This window comes from Apodemus sylvaticus, chromosome 19, assembly GCF_947179515.1.
Source record: "Apodemus sylvaticus chromosome 19, mApoSyl1.1, whole genome shotgun sequence".
Taxonomy (NCBI): domain Eukaryota; kingdom Metazoa; phylum Chordata; class Mammalia; order Rodentia; family Muridae; genus Apodemus; species Apodemus sylvaticus.
In genome coordinates this window covers 11,257,800-11,272,371 of record NC_067490.1, presented here as the reverse complement: position 1 = coordinate 11,272,371, position 14,572 = coordinate 11,257,800, and the positions used below count along the sequence as shown (strand labels likewise).

The window sequence follows — 14,572 nt, the reverse complement described above, 5'->3', positions numbered from 1 at the left end:
CAAGTTTGACATAATTTTATTTGTTTTGCCAACAAAAAAGAATAAACCAAATGGATTTAAAAAAACAAACAAACAACAACAACACAAGACCATCCATCCATCCATCCAAGCACAGTCCTTAAAATACATCCCTTCCTATGTGCTCGTTTTCACCGACCTTCCCATCCTGACACGCTAAGAAAATAAGCAGCTCCGTCGACAGGCACAGGACCCAGCACAGCCGTGGCTCGCTGGGAGGGAGGAGTGCGGCGTGCTCCCTCCGTTCAGCAGAGTGTGGAGGTGGAAGCTCTCGGTGGTTCCTAGGGGCTGGTGTCACCACCCCCAAGGTGTGTGTTCCAGACCATAACATGGGCTTTCCTTAGGAAAAAAAACCATCTTTCCTCAAACAGAAATGTCAAAGGTTAAGAGCCACAAGGACTTTATTCATTGCTTAATCTTCTGGTGGCAGGATTTCTGAGTAGAATCTAAAATTAAAATAGAATAAAAATGTGTTATAAAACTTTTAAAAAACTTTTTTATAACTTCAGAAGTCGAGCTTTGGTAAACATGTGAGTTATAATGAAAATAGGTTAGGTCTGAGAAACAATTACACAAATTATATATAGGACAAATCATAATTGGTGATGATTTGAATGTGAAATATCCTTCACAAGAGTGTGTGCTTTAACACTCAGTGTTCAGATAATAACACTGTTTTAGGAGGCTGTGCACCATTTAGGACATGATGCCTCACTAAAGGAAGTGATTTACTGGAAGCAGGAAGTGAGATTTTTTTTACAGCCTAGCCTCACTTCCTGTCCCTCCTCTGCTTCCAAATCCACACACATCCGAGAGCACACACACACACACACACACACACACACACAGGTCAGCTTCCACTGGAAGCAGGCAAACCCCGACATGATAATACTATTTTCTCAAACTGCGAACCAAAACATATCGTTCTTGAGTTGCCTCCTGTCAGATATTTGGTCAGTGATCAATATTCTAACAGAAAACTAGTGCTGCGACAACCTCGGTCACATTGTTGTAAGGCCTCTCTGGCTGAAGTCTTTGCCTGAAGACTCTGGGAAAGTGTGGAGGAAGCTACAGGCTAGAGAGGCCCTAGGCAACTACTACTGCTTCCCAGAGTCTTACTCACAGTGGCGAGAAAAGCAATCAATACAATTATCTTTACGCTCCCTATCAGTGTAAGACCCCACCAGTGACTGAACCAGACCTACCCACCACATACTGCTAAGGGCACTGTTTACACAGCTGTGTAGACACTCAAACTAACAATTAACTAAGCTGGGAGCAGAGGTGCTTTCGTTTTATTTTGAGACAGGGTATTACTCTGCAGCCCTAGCTAGCCTGGTACCCACTTCGTCTGTAGCCCTGGCTAGCCTGGTATTCACTGTGTACACCAGTCTGGTTTCCACCTGTTTGCAAGCCTCCTGCCAGGACCTATCAATTTTTTAGCAGTCTTTTCTATGTTGTTATGTCTCTGAGGTACAGTAATGCTTTTTTTTTTTTTTTAACAAGTACTACGAGATGTTTTTACCTGGTGGCAACCCCCCAAGTCTTTGCTGGATCATTTCTAAACGATGAATGTATTCTGTCAAGGAATGGTCAGGATCTTGAGAAGCAGTCAGGGATCTTTCTAGCTTTGAACTTGGTGTTGAAGTTGATCTGCAAACAAAGAACAATATCAGTAAGAAGGAAGGAAGGAAGGAGGAATTAAGTTAACAGGTGCTGCTCTCATAAAAGGTACACAGAGAAGGAGCAGGGGTCAGCTGACCGATAAGGATGGGTCTCCATAGAGCTATTCTGTTCTTTACCTCAAAAAAAAAAAAAGGTTTTTTTTTCTTTGCCTAGAATCCAGAGGCTCATGAACAAGCACAGCACCAACTAAACTATACACTGGTCCCATGCAGTGCTCCATGGGTGTGGAGTACACTCCTGTGAGTCCAGGATTTGGGAGACAGAGGTAAGAGATTGGATCTCTGTGGTTTCAAGGCTAGCTTCATCTACACAGAAAGTTCAAGGTCAGCTAGGGCTACACAATGAGACTCTGTCTCAAAACAGAAACAAATACCCAAAAACAAAACCAAAAAATAAAAATCAACTTGTATATCACACTTTGAAGTCGGAATAAGTGGCAACAATTATGTAACTATTTACTTCAGCAAAATTTGAGATGATACTTTTTACAACTGGAGGCCTCAGCATCCTTCACCCGGTGACTGAGATGGTCTACGGATCAATCGGCCTACAGAACCCAGGGCAATAGTCACCCTTGTCTGACTGCCATGGTGACCCTCTCCTCCCCCGAAAGCCCCGTGTCCCCAGGGAACCCCATGTTCCCTTCACTTTCCATGAGCCAAGCTCCAACCCTCCCAGGAAGACAGGACACGCCTCACTTGCTGAACATGGGTGATCTATTTTTGGTTTTTCTCTGTGTAGCCCTGGCTGTTCCAGAACCTAGTCTGTAGCGCAGGCTGGCCTCAAACTCAGAGGTCTGCCTGCCCCTGCATACTCAATACTGGGATTAGACACTAAACCACCACTGCTTGGCAACCCAGGTGATCTTAGCCCTTCCTGAACAACACCAGGGTCCCCAGGCTCCTGCAGACTCTGCTGTGCCTCTTCCTCGCTTTGATCCAATCACAGACAGAATTTTCTCTTGGCAACCACACGGGCTTCTGGAGTTCATTGGCAGTGTTTCTAGGGAAGAGGCTGGGAGCAGCCCAACTGACCTCTCCTTGCCTGGCAGGATGGCTACCCCAGATCTGGGGCTGGGCCGAGAGTCCTTGGTGTACCCTGAGGAGGAAGTGTCTCGGGTTGGCAGAGATGCTCTGACTCCTGATGGGGAACGTTGTCTCTGAGAGGTTCGATGTCCTGCCCAAGAATGATCAAAAGCCAAATCATTAGGAAAAGAAATTCACACTTGGTCCATCTGCCAAAACTTTAAGCTTACACAAACAATTTTAAGATCCTACAAGGTGATTTCAAAATATATCAAGTCGTGGTAGTCTCAAGTTTTGATGACCTGCATTTTGCTTGAGTGACCCTGGCCCCGACTGCCAATGCTACATGGGCAGCCCTGACTGGGGGGACCTCCAGAAAGCTTTAGGGAAGAGAGATAAGCGTGGCTGCTGACCTGAATCTGAAGGCACTGTCAGGGTTTCGGGCAGCCGGTGGTGGCTCAGTGACCTAAGCCTTCCATGTCCTCTAAGTAGGAAGGACATTCACATCCACCACCCCTAGACACTCGGCAGAGACCTAACAAAGAATCCTACTTGTCACTGGCCCTCTGGAGCCCCTGAAGCCACTTCCTCTGAGGAGGCAGCAGCGGAGAGCTCCAGAGACCAGGTGCACTGAGGTGAAAACAACCTCGAGTGCTCACACAGGGGTACAGCGGCACAAAGGAGAGAGTCCTAGTCGGTCAACACTCTGGAATCAGTGCCGGTTAGCACTGTTCTCGATGCTGTAGGGTGGCTACTGACTGGGATTCCTAGTTTTCTTACTGTGCTTTATGACCCTCCCACACTACAACACTCAAGAAAATGCCACCAGCAGCAGGTGAGGCAAGGACTCGGGACCCACCGTGGCGGGTGCTTTTGCCGTGTATCAGAGCTCCCTTCCGATCCACTTCCTGCCACTTCTTAACCAAAAACCGCAACCTGCACAGAAAGGGAACAAAATGCGGTTAAAACTGGAAGGAAGGACGCAGCCACACTCCTGCTGTGACCAGACACCAGAAGGTGACCTCCGGGCCACAGGAGACAGCCCCCACAGCTGTGTGGGCCCATGGACCAGCTGCCAGTTCGCTATGGACACAGAGGTGGCTGTACCTTCATGGTGGGTAGGAACCTTCCACCTTCTGAAGAAACCCCCTTGGGCCACGCCCTTGTCAACCAGCTGCTTCTGCCCACATCCACCACAGCTTATCCACAGTCCAAAACAGAAGCCTGACTATATCACCAGAAATTAGAAAAATACACTCCTTCTTTCTGGTTGCTTCTGACTAGCCCGGAGGGGTCCGTCAGCAGGATCATGCTAACTGTCAGGAAGGTGGCAGGCAGGGTGACAGTACACGGGTACTTGACACTCTTTTTAGCATGGCTTTTCTGACAAATGGCATGTGGCTGTAACTTTCCTCTTTGGGATGTGACAAACTATAAATTATTCCAAAAAAGACCACCAGGCTCTGGAAACTTTCAGGCATTCTGACACCGGGTCCCAAATATAATATAATTCAGGCTAACCTAGAACTTTTGACTCTCCTGTCTCGGCCTCCTGAGTGCTGGGATGACAATCCTATAATGCCATACCCGGGGACAGCATGAATCTGTCTATTTATTTGCATGCACATTTCATCTGCATAAATGTATGTACACCACACGAATGCCTGACACCAGGAAGGTCGGAATGAGGTGTGACATCCCCAGGAACTAGAGTAGTGCGTGGCTGTAAATGGCCATGCGGGCTGGGGAGCCATCCCTCCAGCCCCTCCAGGGAGATTCTTAAAGACCAGTTGTCATTATATTTTCTTCACAGCCACGATGCCACTGATACTGAAGGAGAAAACACTGTAGCTTTAAGGACGGAAGCTACCACTGACACAGGCATCTGTGCACGGCCAACCGGCATGGGGGCGGGACTTTTACCTCAATACTGCAATGACCACCCGAACAGCAGTGCGGAACTTGGTGAAAGGACGTGACGTAGTGATTTTCTTGTCTGCTTTGGAAGGAAAGACCCCCAGATGAGCGATCATGGAGAGCGTTTCCTGCTCTGAGTCCTGGAACCCACCAATCAGCAGTAAGAGATACTTCTTCTGATAAATCAGAGCTTTGCGAAAGCTCTCTGCCCTCAGGTAATGCAGGTACAGCTTTTCCATCTAAAAGAAAGACAATGGTATAAGAGTCGGAGGAAAGAGACACACTCCTGATGGAGCCTGTTCAGTACAATGGCGCAGTTCATTACAAAATAAGGAAATCAAACTGAAAGGCACCTAACAAGTTATCAGTCATCCATGCACACTGAAGCACTTCTCTTGCAAAGGCACCCGAGAGAAAAGCCTCCTCCACAGCACTCACAAGTGAGACCCATGAAGACCATGGGATTTTGGCTCTGAGGGGATATCATCACGGATTCCTCAGCTGAGCCAGGTGATGGGAAAAACTGAAACCACAGGGCTTGGATCCAAACTCTGAGAAGCACTTTCCTCTCAGGGGCAAGTATAGAAAAGATTGTCTTCGCCAACAGAAACTGCCTCTTGATGATGTGACCACTATAGGAACAAACATGGTATCCGCATACAACCCAACCAAGTCTGAGGGCCAGTTTATGCTGACTTCCTTTCTCATAGTGAGTGGTCTGACCACTACACTAAGGGCAGCCAGGGGGTCTGCTGTAGTAGTCAGGGAGGTCTTCTCCCTGCAGTGAACTAGCCCTGGCTTGAGGCGTGGCCGACACCCTGATGCCCGTCCTGCGTGTCTTACTTTGATATTGCAGGTATTTGTGTCCCCACTTGTCTGCGAGTGCCAATCTGGGTCTGAGTGCCGTAGAGAACTCTGCAGATCCGTCCCATCTTGCTTCAATGAAGACTTGCTTTGCCTCTGTTAAAAATAACACAGACAACTCTATAGAGCCTTGCTTTTTCCATGGGGGAGGGGTATAGGTGTGCACCTACAGCTGTAGGTCAGAGTAAACCCCAGGTGTGTTATTCCTCAGGATTTTTAAAGGATGGGGTCTCTAACTGGGGCCTTGGGTTTACCCATTAGGCTAGGCTAGTTGACTCGTTGGCCCCAGAGACGCCCTTGTCTATTTCGCCAGCAGGGGGATTATAGGTACATGTGCCACTACAATCTGTCTGTCTCTTGGGTGTTGTTGAGGTATGGTCTCACTGTGAAGCTCTTGCTATCCTGGAACTCGATATGTAGATCCAGCTGGCCTCAAAACTGCCTGCCCCTGCCTCCTGAGTGGTGGGATTAAAGGTGTGCGCCACCAGGCTGAACTCACATCTGTCCTGCCTCTGCTTCCTGAGTGGTGGGATTAAAGGTGTGCGCCACCAGGCTGAACTCACATCTGTCCTGCCCCTGCCTCCTGAGTGGTGGGATTAAAGGTGTGCGCCACCAGGCTGAACTCACATCTGTCCTGCCCCTGCCTCCTGAGTGGTGGGATTAAAGGTGTGCGCCACCAGGCTGAACTCACATCTGTCCTGCCCCTGCCTCCTGAGGGGTGGGATTAAAGGTGTGCGCCACCAGGCTGAACTCACATCTGTCCTGCCTCTGCTTCCTGAGTGGTGGGATTAAAGGTGTGCGCCACCAGGCTGAACTCACATCTGTCCTGCCTCTGCCTCCTGAGTGGTGGGATTAAAGGTGTGCGCCACCAGGCTGAACTCACATCTGTCCTGCCTCTGCCTCCTGAGTGGTGGGATTAAAGGTGTGCGCCACCAGGCTGAACTCACATCTGTCCTGCCCCTGCCTCCTGAGTGGTGGGATTAAAGGTGTGCGCCACCAGGCTGAACTCACATCTGTCCTGCCTCTGCTTCCTGAGTGGTGGGATTAAAGGTGTGCGCCACCAGGCTGAACTCACATCTGTCTCCCATCTCCCCAGACCTCTAAGGAAGTGTTCTTAAATAGGAACATCCAGAAAGATGACTCAGAGGACAGTAAGTCAGGGGACAACAGCAGCATCGGTGCTAAGCTGAGATGAGGGTAGAAATTGGGAAAACATCTCCCGAGGGCTGGGGTCCAGGGAGGCACTACTAGCCGACAGCCACGTGCCATGTGTTGTCCCCGGCCACACTGGGTGTCACTTCAGTTCTGCTCAAGTCACTGGATCAGGGGAACACTTTTATTTACTGAGACACTGATACACTAAAGGAACATTTTTAATAAGAACAAACAGAAATATCTGAGGGCACACAGGGGTGCCCCCAGGAGGAGAGTCAGAGGCTATGGTGGCCAATGAGAAAAAGGAAAAGACCCCATCACCTAGACCGTAGGATCAGTCACTGCCAGGAAACCGAGAACTCCAGTTCATCCACTGCTCTCTTTAATCTACCCATCAAAGACAGCATTTCCTCACCTCTGGGCTAACTTACCCTCTAGACTAGGCGCTACCCATAACTGTGACTAAAGCCCAGAAAAGCTCAGCAGGCTTTATCAGTGTCAAATAGGTGTAACCTTTAGGAGAAACAAAAAGTGCAATGGGCACTCTAAACAAGGAGCCTTAAACCGTGGGAGGTGAGAGGGCTCTGGAGAGGTTCTCTCCAGCTCCCAGGCACTTCCTGGCTCCTCCGCCCAGCAGACAATGGGTCTGGTGATCAGGCACAATGCTGGGAGGACAGACTTTCCTTTACCTCTGTCTAACAACAAAATCCGAGAACAAAGGAAACCAGAAACAACTGAAAGGAGAAAGAGGATTATCCACAACTCTGAGTGACACACTGAAGCAGAAATAAATCCAGCATGGTTGCAGACCAACTAAGCTATGGTAGTTGCACGGTTGCTGGGTGGAAAACACTCCTCCATTCCAAGCTGGCTACAAGCCTGAGACACTCACCAAGGGAAAACAACAACAACAAACAAACAAAAGAACCCACAACACTGGGGTCAGCTCAAAGGAGTTAAAGTTACTTAAAATCTGCCTCTGACAATAATGGACTTGAGATCTAACACCCAAGAAAACGGGAAGCCCTTCCATATTCGTGAAGAACTGATATTGTTGCTGGGTCTCAAATCCAGGACCTCTCACTCAGTACCTGTGGCTCTTCCCAGCATGGCACCCCTCAGTCTGCCCCCTACCTAAACCTCCCCCGCCCCCATCCATATATATAACTCAGCCATGCGGGCTCCATGCAGTTGGTCAGCAGCTCCCTCTCCCTCTCCCTCCCCGCCTCTCCTCTCCTCCATGCTGTGGGCGTGGCCATGTCCCTGCTTTGCTTCACTCTTTCCTTCATTGGGAAACTGCCCATCCTACCACATCTGCAGAGCCAGTGTGATTGCAGTCGGATTCCCAGATCATTCTTGCGACATCCAGGAGAGTACAGTCTCAATATTTTTGTTTGTTTTGTTGAGACAAGGTTTCTCTGTGTAGTCCTGGCTGTCCTGGAACTCACTCTGTAGACCAGGCTGACCTCGAACTCAGAAATCAGCCCGCCTCTGCCCCCCAGAGTGCTGGGATTACAGGCGTGTGCCACCACTGCCCAGCTACAATTTCAATCTTAAACAAAGAGAACATAGCAGGAAGTATCACGACACCTGACTTCAAATTACACTATGGAACCAAGGTAATAAAAGTAGAAGAAGCTCATCTGTTTATCAGTATGAAAGTCTTACTAACAGACTTCCTCAGGAGACATGCAGTCATGCAAAGAACAACTGAGCTAAAGGAGCACCAACTGCAAAACCCCGCAAAGGTAAGTAGTGTGCTAACCAGCATACGAGGAGGGTTAACCAGCCAGTGCTCTGCTCCTGCAACAAAGGAAACGCCCTGATCCCACAACCAAAGACAGACCTCCAAGGCTGGCTCAGCAGCAGGCCCCTCGAAGCCCATCACTGACAGACTCAGCATCGGACAAGCTAGCAGAGAAACAACAGTCTTTTTTCAGCACGGTACACACAACTACGTCCTTGAACAAAGGCAAACTTAAGAGTGGGAAGACCCTAAACTACAACTTTCCAGAAAGAACAAATTAGTATATTGAATTCAAAATCCAGGAACTTTTGCTTTGCAAGAGAAATCATTCAGAGCAGCATACAGCATAGACCAGGAGAGAACATTTCTCACATACCTGAGAAAGGAGCTACCTCTCTGTGGGAACTGCAAGGTGCTCGCATATCGCAATGAGAGCGGATAGTGGGATTAGAAGATTAGGGGTTAAAATGGCGAAGCCTCAAACACTAGGGCGGATGGACAAGGCTTATGGCGGAGCATGAGACAGGCTAAGAGGACGGAAAGGGTTCTGGGAAAGGGTTCTGGGCAAGGGATGTGGGCCAGCTGGTCTCCAGGAAACTCTCTTCTCTGAGGAACTAATGCGCAATACCCTAACTCCTGATGTAGAACACTGTGACAGACTCAACTGTGAGTAAGAGGAGCTGGCTGCGGCGGCGGCTCGGCTTGGCCGTGAAAAACACTGCTAGGCTGCTTCCCCAGAGGATTTCCAGCACCCACTCGGCAGCTCACACCTGCCCATAATTCCAGTCGCAGGAGAGGTCTTCTGGCCGCCAAGGTCACCAAGCACGCATGTGGTTCACAGACAGACATATATGAAGGCAAAACACCCAAGCCCATACAAATAATAAATACATTGTAAGTAAAGGTGGCGTCTGCCTCCATCTTCTTCAAGAAAGAGATCCCAGACCTTCCCCATAGACAGTTAACTGTGAACAATTACACCTACTTCTTAGTAGCTCTGACGATATAGAGTTTATTTAGCAGCCCCTGGGACATCTCCAGGGTTGGAGGAAGGAACAGTTAGTGACAAGCAGCTAGCAGACAGTCAAGGTGAGCTGGGTGCACGACTCGGCTGCTGAAGAGCTCGCCACGCAAACGCGAGGACCTGAGTTTGGATTCCCAGCAGCGAGTGGGAATCTGCCGCCTCAGCACTGAAGAGGTAGAGACGGGAGTTTCTGGCGCCCGCTGCCCAGGCTGCAAACCTGAACCTATGGGCTCCAGGTTGAGACTTTGTTTCAAAAGATAAGGTGGAGAGACAGCAACTGAGGAAGACACCTAATGTGAACTTCCAGTCTCAATCTGAACTGGGCACACAAGTACACAAGTGCACAGGCAGGCACACACAGACACACACACACACACACACACACGAACACACAGACACACACAAGCACTCATGAGCATGTATACACACACACACACACAAGCACACAGGTACACAGGTACACATGAGCATGCACACACACGCACACACAAGCACACAGGCACACAGGCACACATGAGCATGCACACACACACACACACACACACAAGCACACAGGTACACAGGCACACAGGCACACATGAGCATGCACACACACACACACACAAGCACACATGAGCATGCACACACACGCACACACAAGCACACAGGTACACAGGCACACATGAGCATGCACACACACACACAAGCACACAGGTACACAGGCAAACATGCGCATGCACACACACGCACACAGACATACACAGGCACACATGAGAATGTACACACACACACACAGGTACACAGGCACACACACACAGAGACATACACAGGCACACATGAGCATGTACACACACACACACACAAGCACACAGGTACACAGGCACACGAGCATGCATGCATGCACGCACACACACACACACACACACACACACAGGTACACAGGCACACTAACATGCACACACCCCTCAAAACACTGAACGCCGAGGATGACAGCACATGGCTGGACTCTCAGCACTTGAAATGATGCGATGGGGGATCAGAAGTTCGAGGTCAGCTGCAGTTAGTTACATGGGGAGTTGGAAGCCAGCCTGAGCTACCTAGGATTCAGTCTCAACCCGACTCCTCCACAAAATCCAAGCAAACAGAACAAAATGAAACCCAGACAGCTTGGTCGGCAGTGCGCATGTGCAGGTGACTGAGTCGGGAGGAGTGAACAGCCTGAGTCCAGCCTGGGCAGCGTAGCAAGATCCTGGAATTCTGCCTCAGGCTGTACACCAGACCAACCAGGATGGGTGGTACAGGGGCCCAGAGCTAGGGGGAAGCCGCCCAGCTCCCTGACCAGCTGAATGGACAACGCTGATGGACCACAGTGGTGAAGGGATGGTGGGCAGGCGCTAGGCCAGGAGGGGGCACGGATACCTACGTTAAGAATGCAGCCCTTCTGCGTGTGGTGCTTCAGGGTCTTCTCGAGCCGGGAGACGGTCCTGCACAGCTCCGCTTTCTCTCGGGTGGCGATGCCCACAGCTTTCGTGAGGGCGTCGTTGTCGCTCAGCAGTTCATTCATGAGCTGGACCTGGAGTTCTGCAGCCATTTTTTTCTTGAGGAGGAGTAAACGAATTTATAAGAATGTTGTGTTTTATTATTACTGATCGCTTCGGGGACTACAACTTTCACAAGATTTGGAGTCTGATACCAGGCTTGTGGGGCCAGGCAAAACAAATATGGGTCAGGAAAATAATAGGGCAGCAAATCACAAAATGTTTCCCATCTTTTATAAAATAGGCCACACAAGACTAGACTATTCGGGCACACAAAGTGATACAGGTCCTGATTTGAGTATTTCAAGAGTCCCATACCAAGGTGGTAAATTAACCAGGGAATGTTGTTCATCCTGAGGGGACCACACGTGTAATCAACTTATAACATGCTGTGCGCTTACAACTGGAACCTTTAGCCCTAGATGGAGACTTTTAGAACTTGGATGCGGAGGAGAGCATGGGACACACTCCATCTCCCTATGGCACTCATCAAGTGGGGTAAGCAGTGGGTCACGGAAGGTGGCACCGCCTTCTCTTATCATCTGATAACATGCTATCATTCTCACCTACCACTGGTCAGCGACACAGTCAGCGCCAGGACATGGAGGACCTGTGAGCTGCTGTGGGCGGGGACCCTACCTCCCAGGCATCTGGTCTCAGCAGAAGAAGCCCCTGCCTTCTGCTCGGTCTCTAGCTCTCAGTCACAGGGTCTGAGTCTCTGAGCCTGGGCCATGTGCGGTGATCATCGAGTGTAGATGACCACACAGTATGCGCAAATAGCGCCGCTGAGACCCCGAGATGTCAGAATCAGATGCTAAAATACGTGTACCCACCAGGACACATGGGGCACAGTCACTCGCTTGCCCACCCGACAGTGGAGGAAGGAAGTGCTGCTAGTTAACAGACAAGCTACAAAGGCATGACATCCTCTACCAACTCCTGAGAGGACAACCATGCTTCAGGCCACTCACTGGCTAGGGCAAGTGTGGCGCGTGCGCACAGGGGAGCCTAGCTGTACCTGAAAGGCAAGTGTGGCGCGTGCGCACGGGGGAGCCCAGCTGTACCTGAAAGGCAAGTGTGGCGCATGCGCACAGGGGAGCCCAGCTGTACCTGAAAGGCAAGTGTAGCGCGTGCGCACTTAAGAGCCCAGCTGTACCTGAAAGGAGGTGGGCATGCTCAGTTCAGACTTCAGCTCCTCGAGCGTGCGCATTAAGGATGACACCGCCTTCTCATTTGATGACGTCCAATCTTTAATTGTCCTAGGAAAACAAGCAGGTGTTTAAAAGGTTTATACATGCCCCGAAGGACTGCAATCCTAAGCCATTCAAGAGCTCTCTGTTAGTGGCACAAAGGAAGTGTATCTGTGCAGCATTTTCTCTGAGAAACCAAGCGGTCCAGCTCTGTGCTTCCGTGTGGGTGATTTGGCGGGCTGGTGCGTCACTACACTCAGTGTGTCTGTGAAAGTGGCCTAGGCAGCCCTTCAGCCCAGAAGGCTATAGTGAAGGCTGACCACGCCAGCAAACAGACACAGCTGAGCGTCAGAAACCTCCAAACCCGAGCTGGCAGTGGTGGTGCCTGCATGCCTGCATGCCTGCATCCCTGCATCCCTGCATCCCCGTATCACAGCATCCTACCACTTCCTATTGAACTGATGATAAGGAAAGCATTTCCCTGGGTAGCAAATGTCTTCACTTGCTGCTGAGCCTGAGTCCGGTGTTTGACCTTCCACTTGATGGAAGGAGACAGCAGACTCCCACAAGTTGTCCTTTGACCCTCATGCATTCACCGAGCATTCACCAATACAGACACAAATGTGAAAAGTAAATATAACAATAAAAATCATCTAATTACCATCCTAAATGAAATCAAGCTGTTCGGCAAATCAAATCTAGATATATATGGACAAGGAGCCACCATAGCTGATAACACCCCTCACCTCCTGGTGGGCATGGAGGACACAGAAGGACAAGCTGAGGGGTCATCCGGGCCCAGATGCTAAACAGCTAGGTGCATGTTTAAAAAAAAAAAAGTCTCAGTACAACCCGAAACCATGAATAACAAGATTTTTTTGTAACATGAGAACGTAAAAATGTGATTTCTTCGGGATCCTTCAGAAGACCTTGCCCATTAGTTCAACTAAACTCATGGAGCGAGAAAATTGGAGGACACCTTTAGACAGGTCCTGAAATCAAAGGTGCCCAACACTTCATTTTTTTTGCCCCCCTTAAATAGTCTTGCTATATAGACCTTGTTGGCTTAGAACTCACTATGTAGGTAAGTAGTCAGTCCTGAACTTGCGGTGGTCCTCCTGCCTGCCTGGGGTGGAATTACAGGCACGTGCCTTTAGCTGGACGTGTGGGGTGGGTACCGGTGGCCACTGGGTGGTATCATGGGCATGCATACCTGTCTACTGTGTGGTTGGTGAAGCTTGTGAGCAGCCCAGCTGCACACAGTAGCTGCTGCCGTATCTTCTCCAGTTCCTGTTGCTGCTCCTGGAACTGGTCCCTCTCCAGGGAAGCCAGGCCGGGGGATCCCCGGCAGGGGACGTTTCCCCCAGGCACCTCCTCTTTCCACCTCAGCTCCCTCACCACACGCTGAAGCTGCTCGATCTTATGTTCGTCACGCTGGCGCTGTATCTCCAACTCTCGCTGTCACAACGGCAAGAACGAAAGCAAAGACCGTTATGCTGGGCATAGCAGGGCATGCCCGCAGCCAGCGCTCGGGAGGTGGAGGCAGGGTATCATGAGTGAGGTGAGGGCTAGCCTGGATGTACACAGTAAGTCTCACTAAGGCCAGCCACAGAAACATAGAAGACGCCTCAAAACAAAACAAGACCGAAACAATCATCTCGCCAAACACCGGCACTATAATGCAGCACTGCGCAGGGGAACACCCCCTCTAGCCCCCCAAAACCAAACACAGCACCTGGGAAGAAGGGGTTCACATGGCTCATTGGCCATACTCGGATCCCAACAACGAATCCACCCAGCACCGACAACACAGTCAGGCGAACTCACACGGCAGTCTAAACTGGAGTCTCATCTTAGGCTTTCACTAAGTCCAAGGTAAGCCACGGGGGAGAAGCCACGGGGAGAAGCCACGGGAGAACCAGCAGAGAAGCCAGTGAGGCTGACGTGGGCTGAAGCTCATCTATACACATCTCCCAACACACATACCATCACGGGAGGACAACGGGCAAGCGACAAATCATGCAGGCCACTGGTAGCCCTGTGGCCTCACAGCCTAGCCCTACAAATCCAAGTAAGTTCATCTGTGAGTGCCACGGTGCTGTAGAGCTGCCAGCCCAGGAGCAACCAACAGACCCAGACCCTCCCCTGGCATGGAGGTGGGGTCATCTCACCGGGTAAGGGGAGGGGGAACAGAGGGGTCTCAGGAAAGGCCAAGAAAGCTTAGCAGGTAAAGCTGGGTGTAGAGACATAGATTCACAAGTTTATCTTTTGACCTCCATGTGCCCATGTGGCACGAATGTGCATTTACGAAACAGAACATTCCTTTCTTAAGCCTAAACTGGTGGTTCTACACTTCTGTGCTAAAACAATCAAAAACAAAAAAAACAAAACAAAACAAAACCAAAAAAACCCAAAACTGCTTTGCTAGG

At 50.0% G+C, this 14,572-nt stretch overlaps 1 protein-coding gene across 9 annotated transcripts in view; it reads right to left on the bottom strand.

Moving 5' to 3' along the window:
• The window catches only part of Pcnt (pericentrin), a 90,603-nt gene continuing 76,031 nt past the window's right edge, over window positions 1–14,572 (bottom strand). For all 9 annotated transcript variants that reach the window (XM_052164444.1, XM_052164446.1, XM_052164445.1 and 6 more), the window contains 9 exons: window positions 13,357–13,601; window positions 12,110–12,212; window positions 10,839–11,012; window positions 5,490–5,606; window positions 4,653–4,885; window positions 3,589–3,665; window positions 2,739–2,880; window positions 1,544–1,671; window positions 1–464 (listed from right to left, as the gene is read on the bottom strand). In XM_052164444.1, coding sequence (XP_052020404.1) covers window positions 424–464; window positions 1,544–1,671; window positions 2,739–2,880; window positions 3,589–3,665; window positions 4,653–4,885; window positions 5,490–5,606; window positions 10,839–11,012; window positions 12,110–12,212; window positions 13,357–13,601 — 1,260 coding nt within the window. In that variant the 3' untranslated portion in view covers window positions 1–423. The remainder of the gene's footprint in view (window positions 465–1,543; window positions 1,672–2,738; window positions 2,881–3,588; window positions 3,666–4,652; window positions 4,886–5,489; window positions 5,607–10,838; window positions 11,013–12,109; window positions 12,213–13,356; window positions 13,602–14,572) is intronic.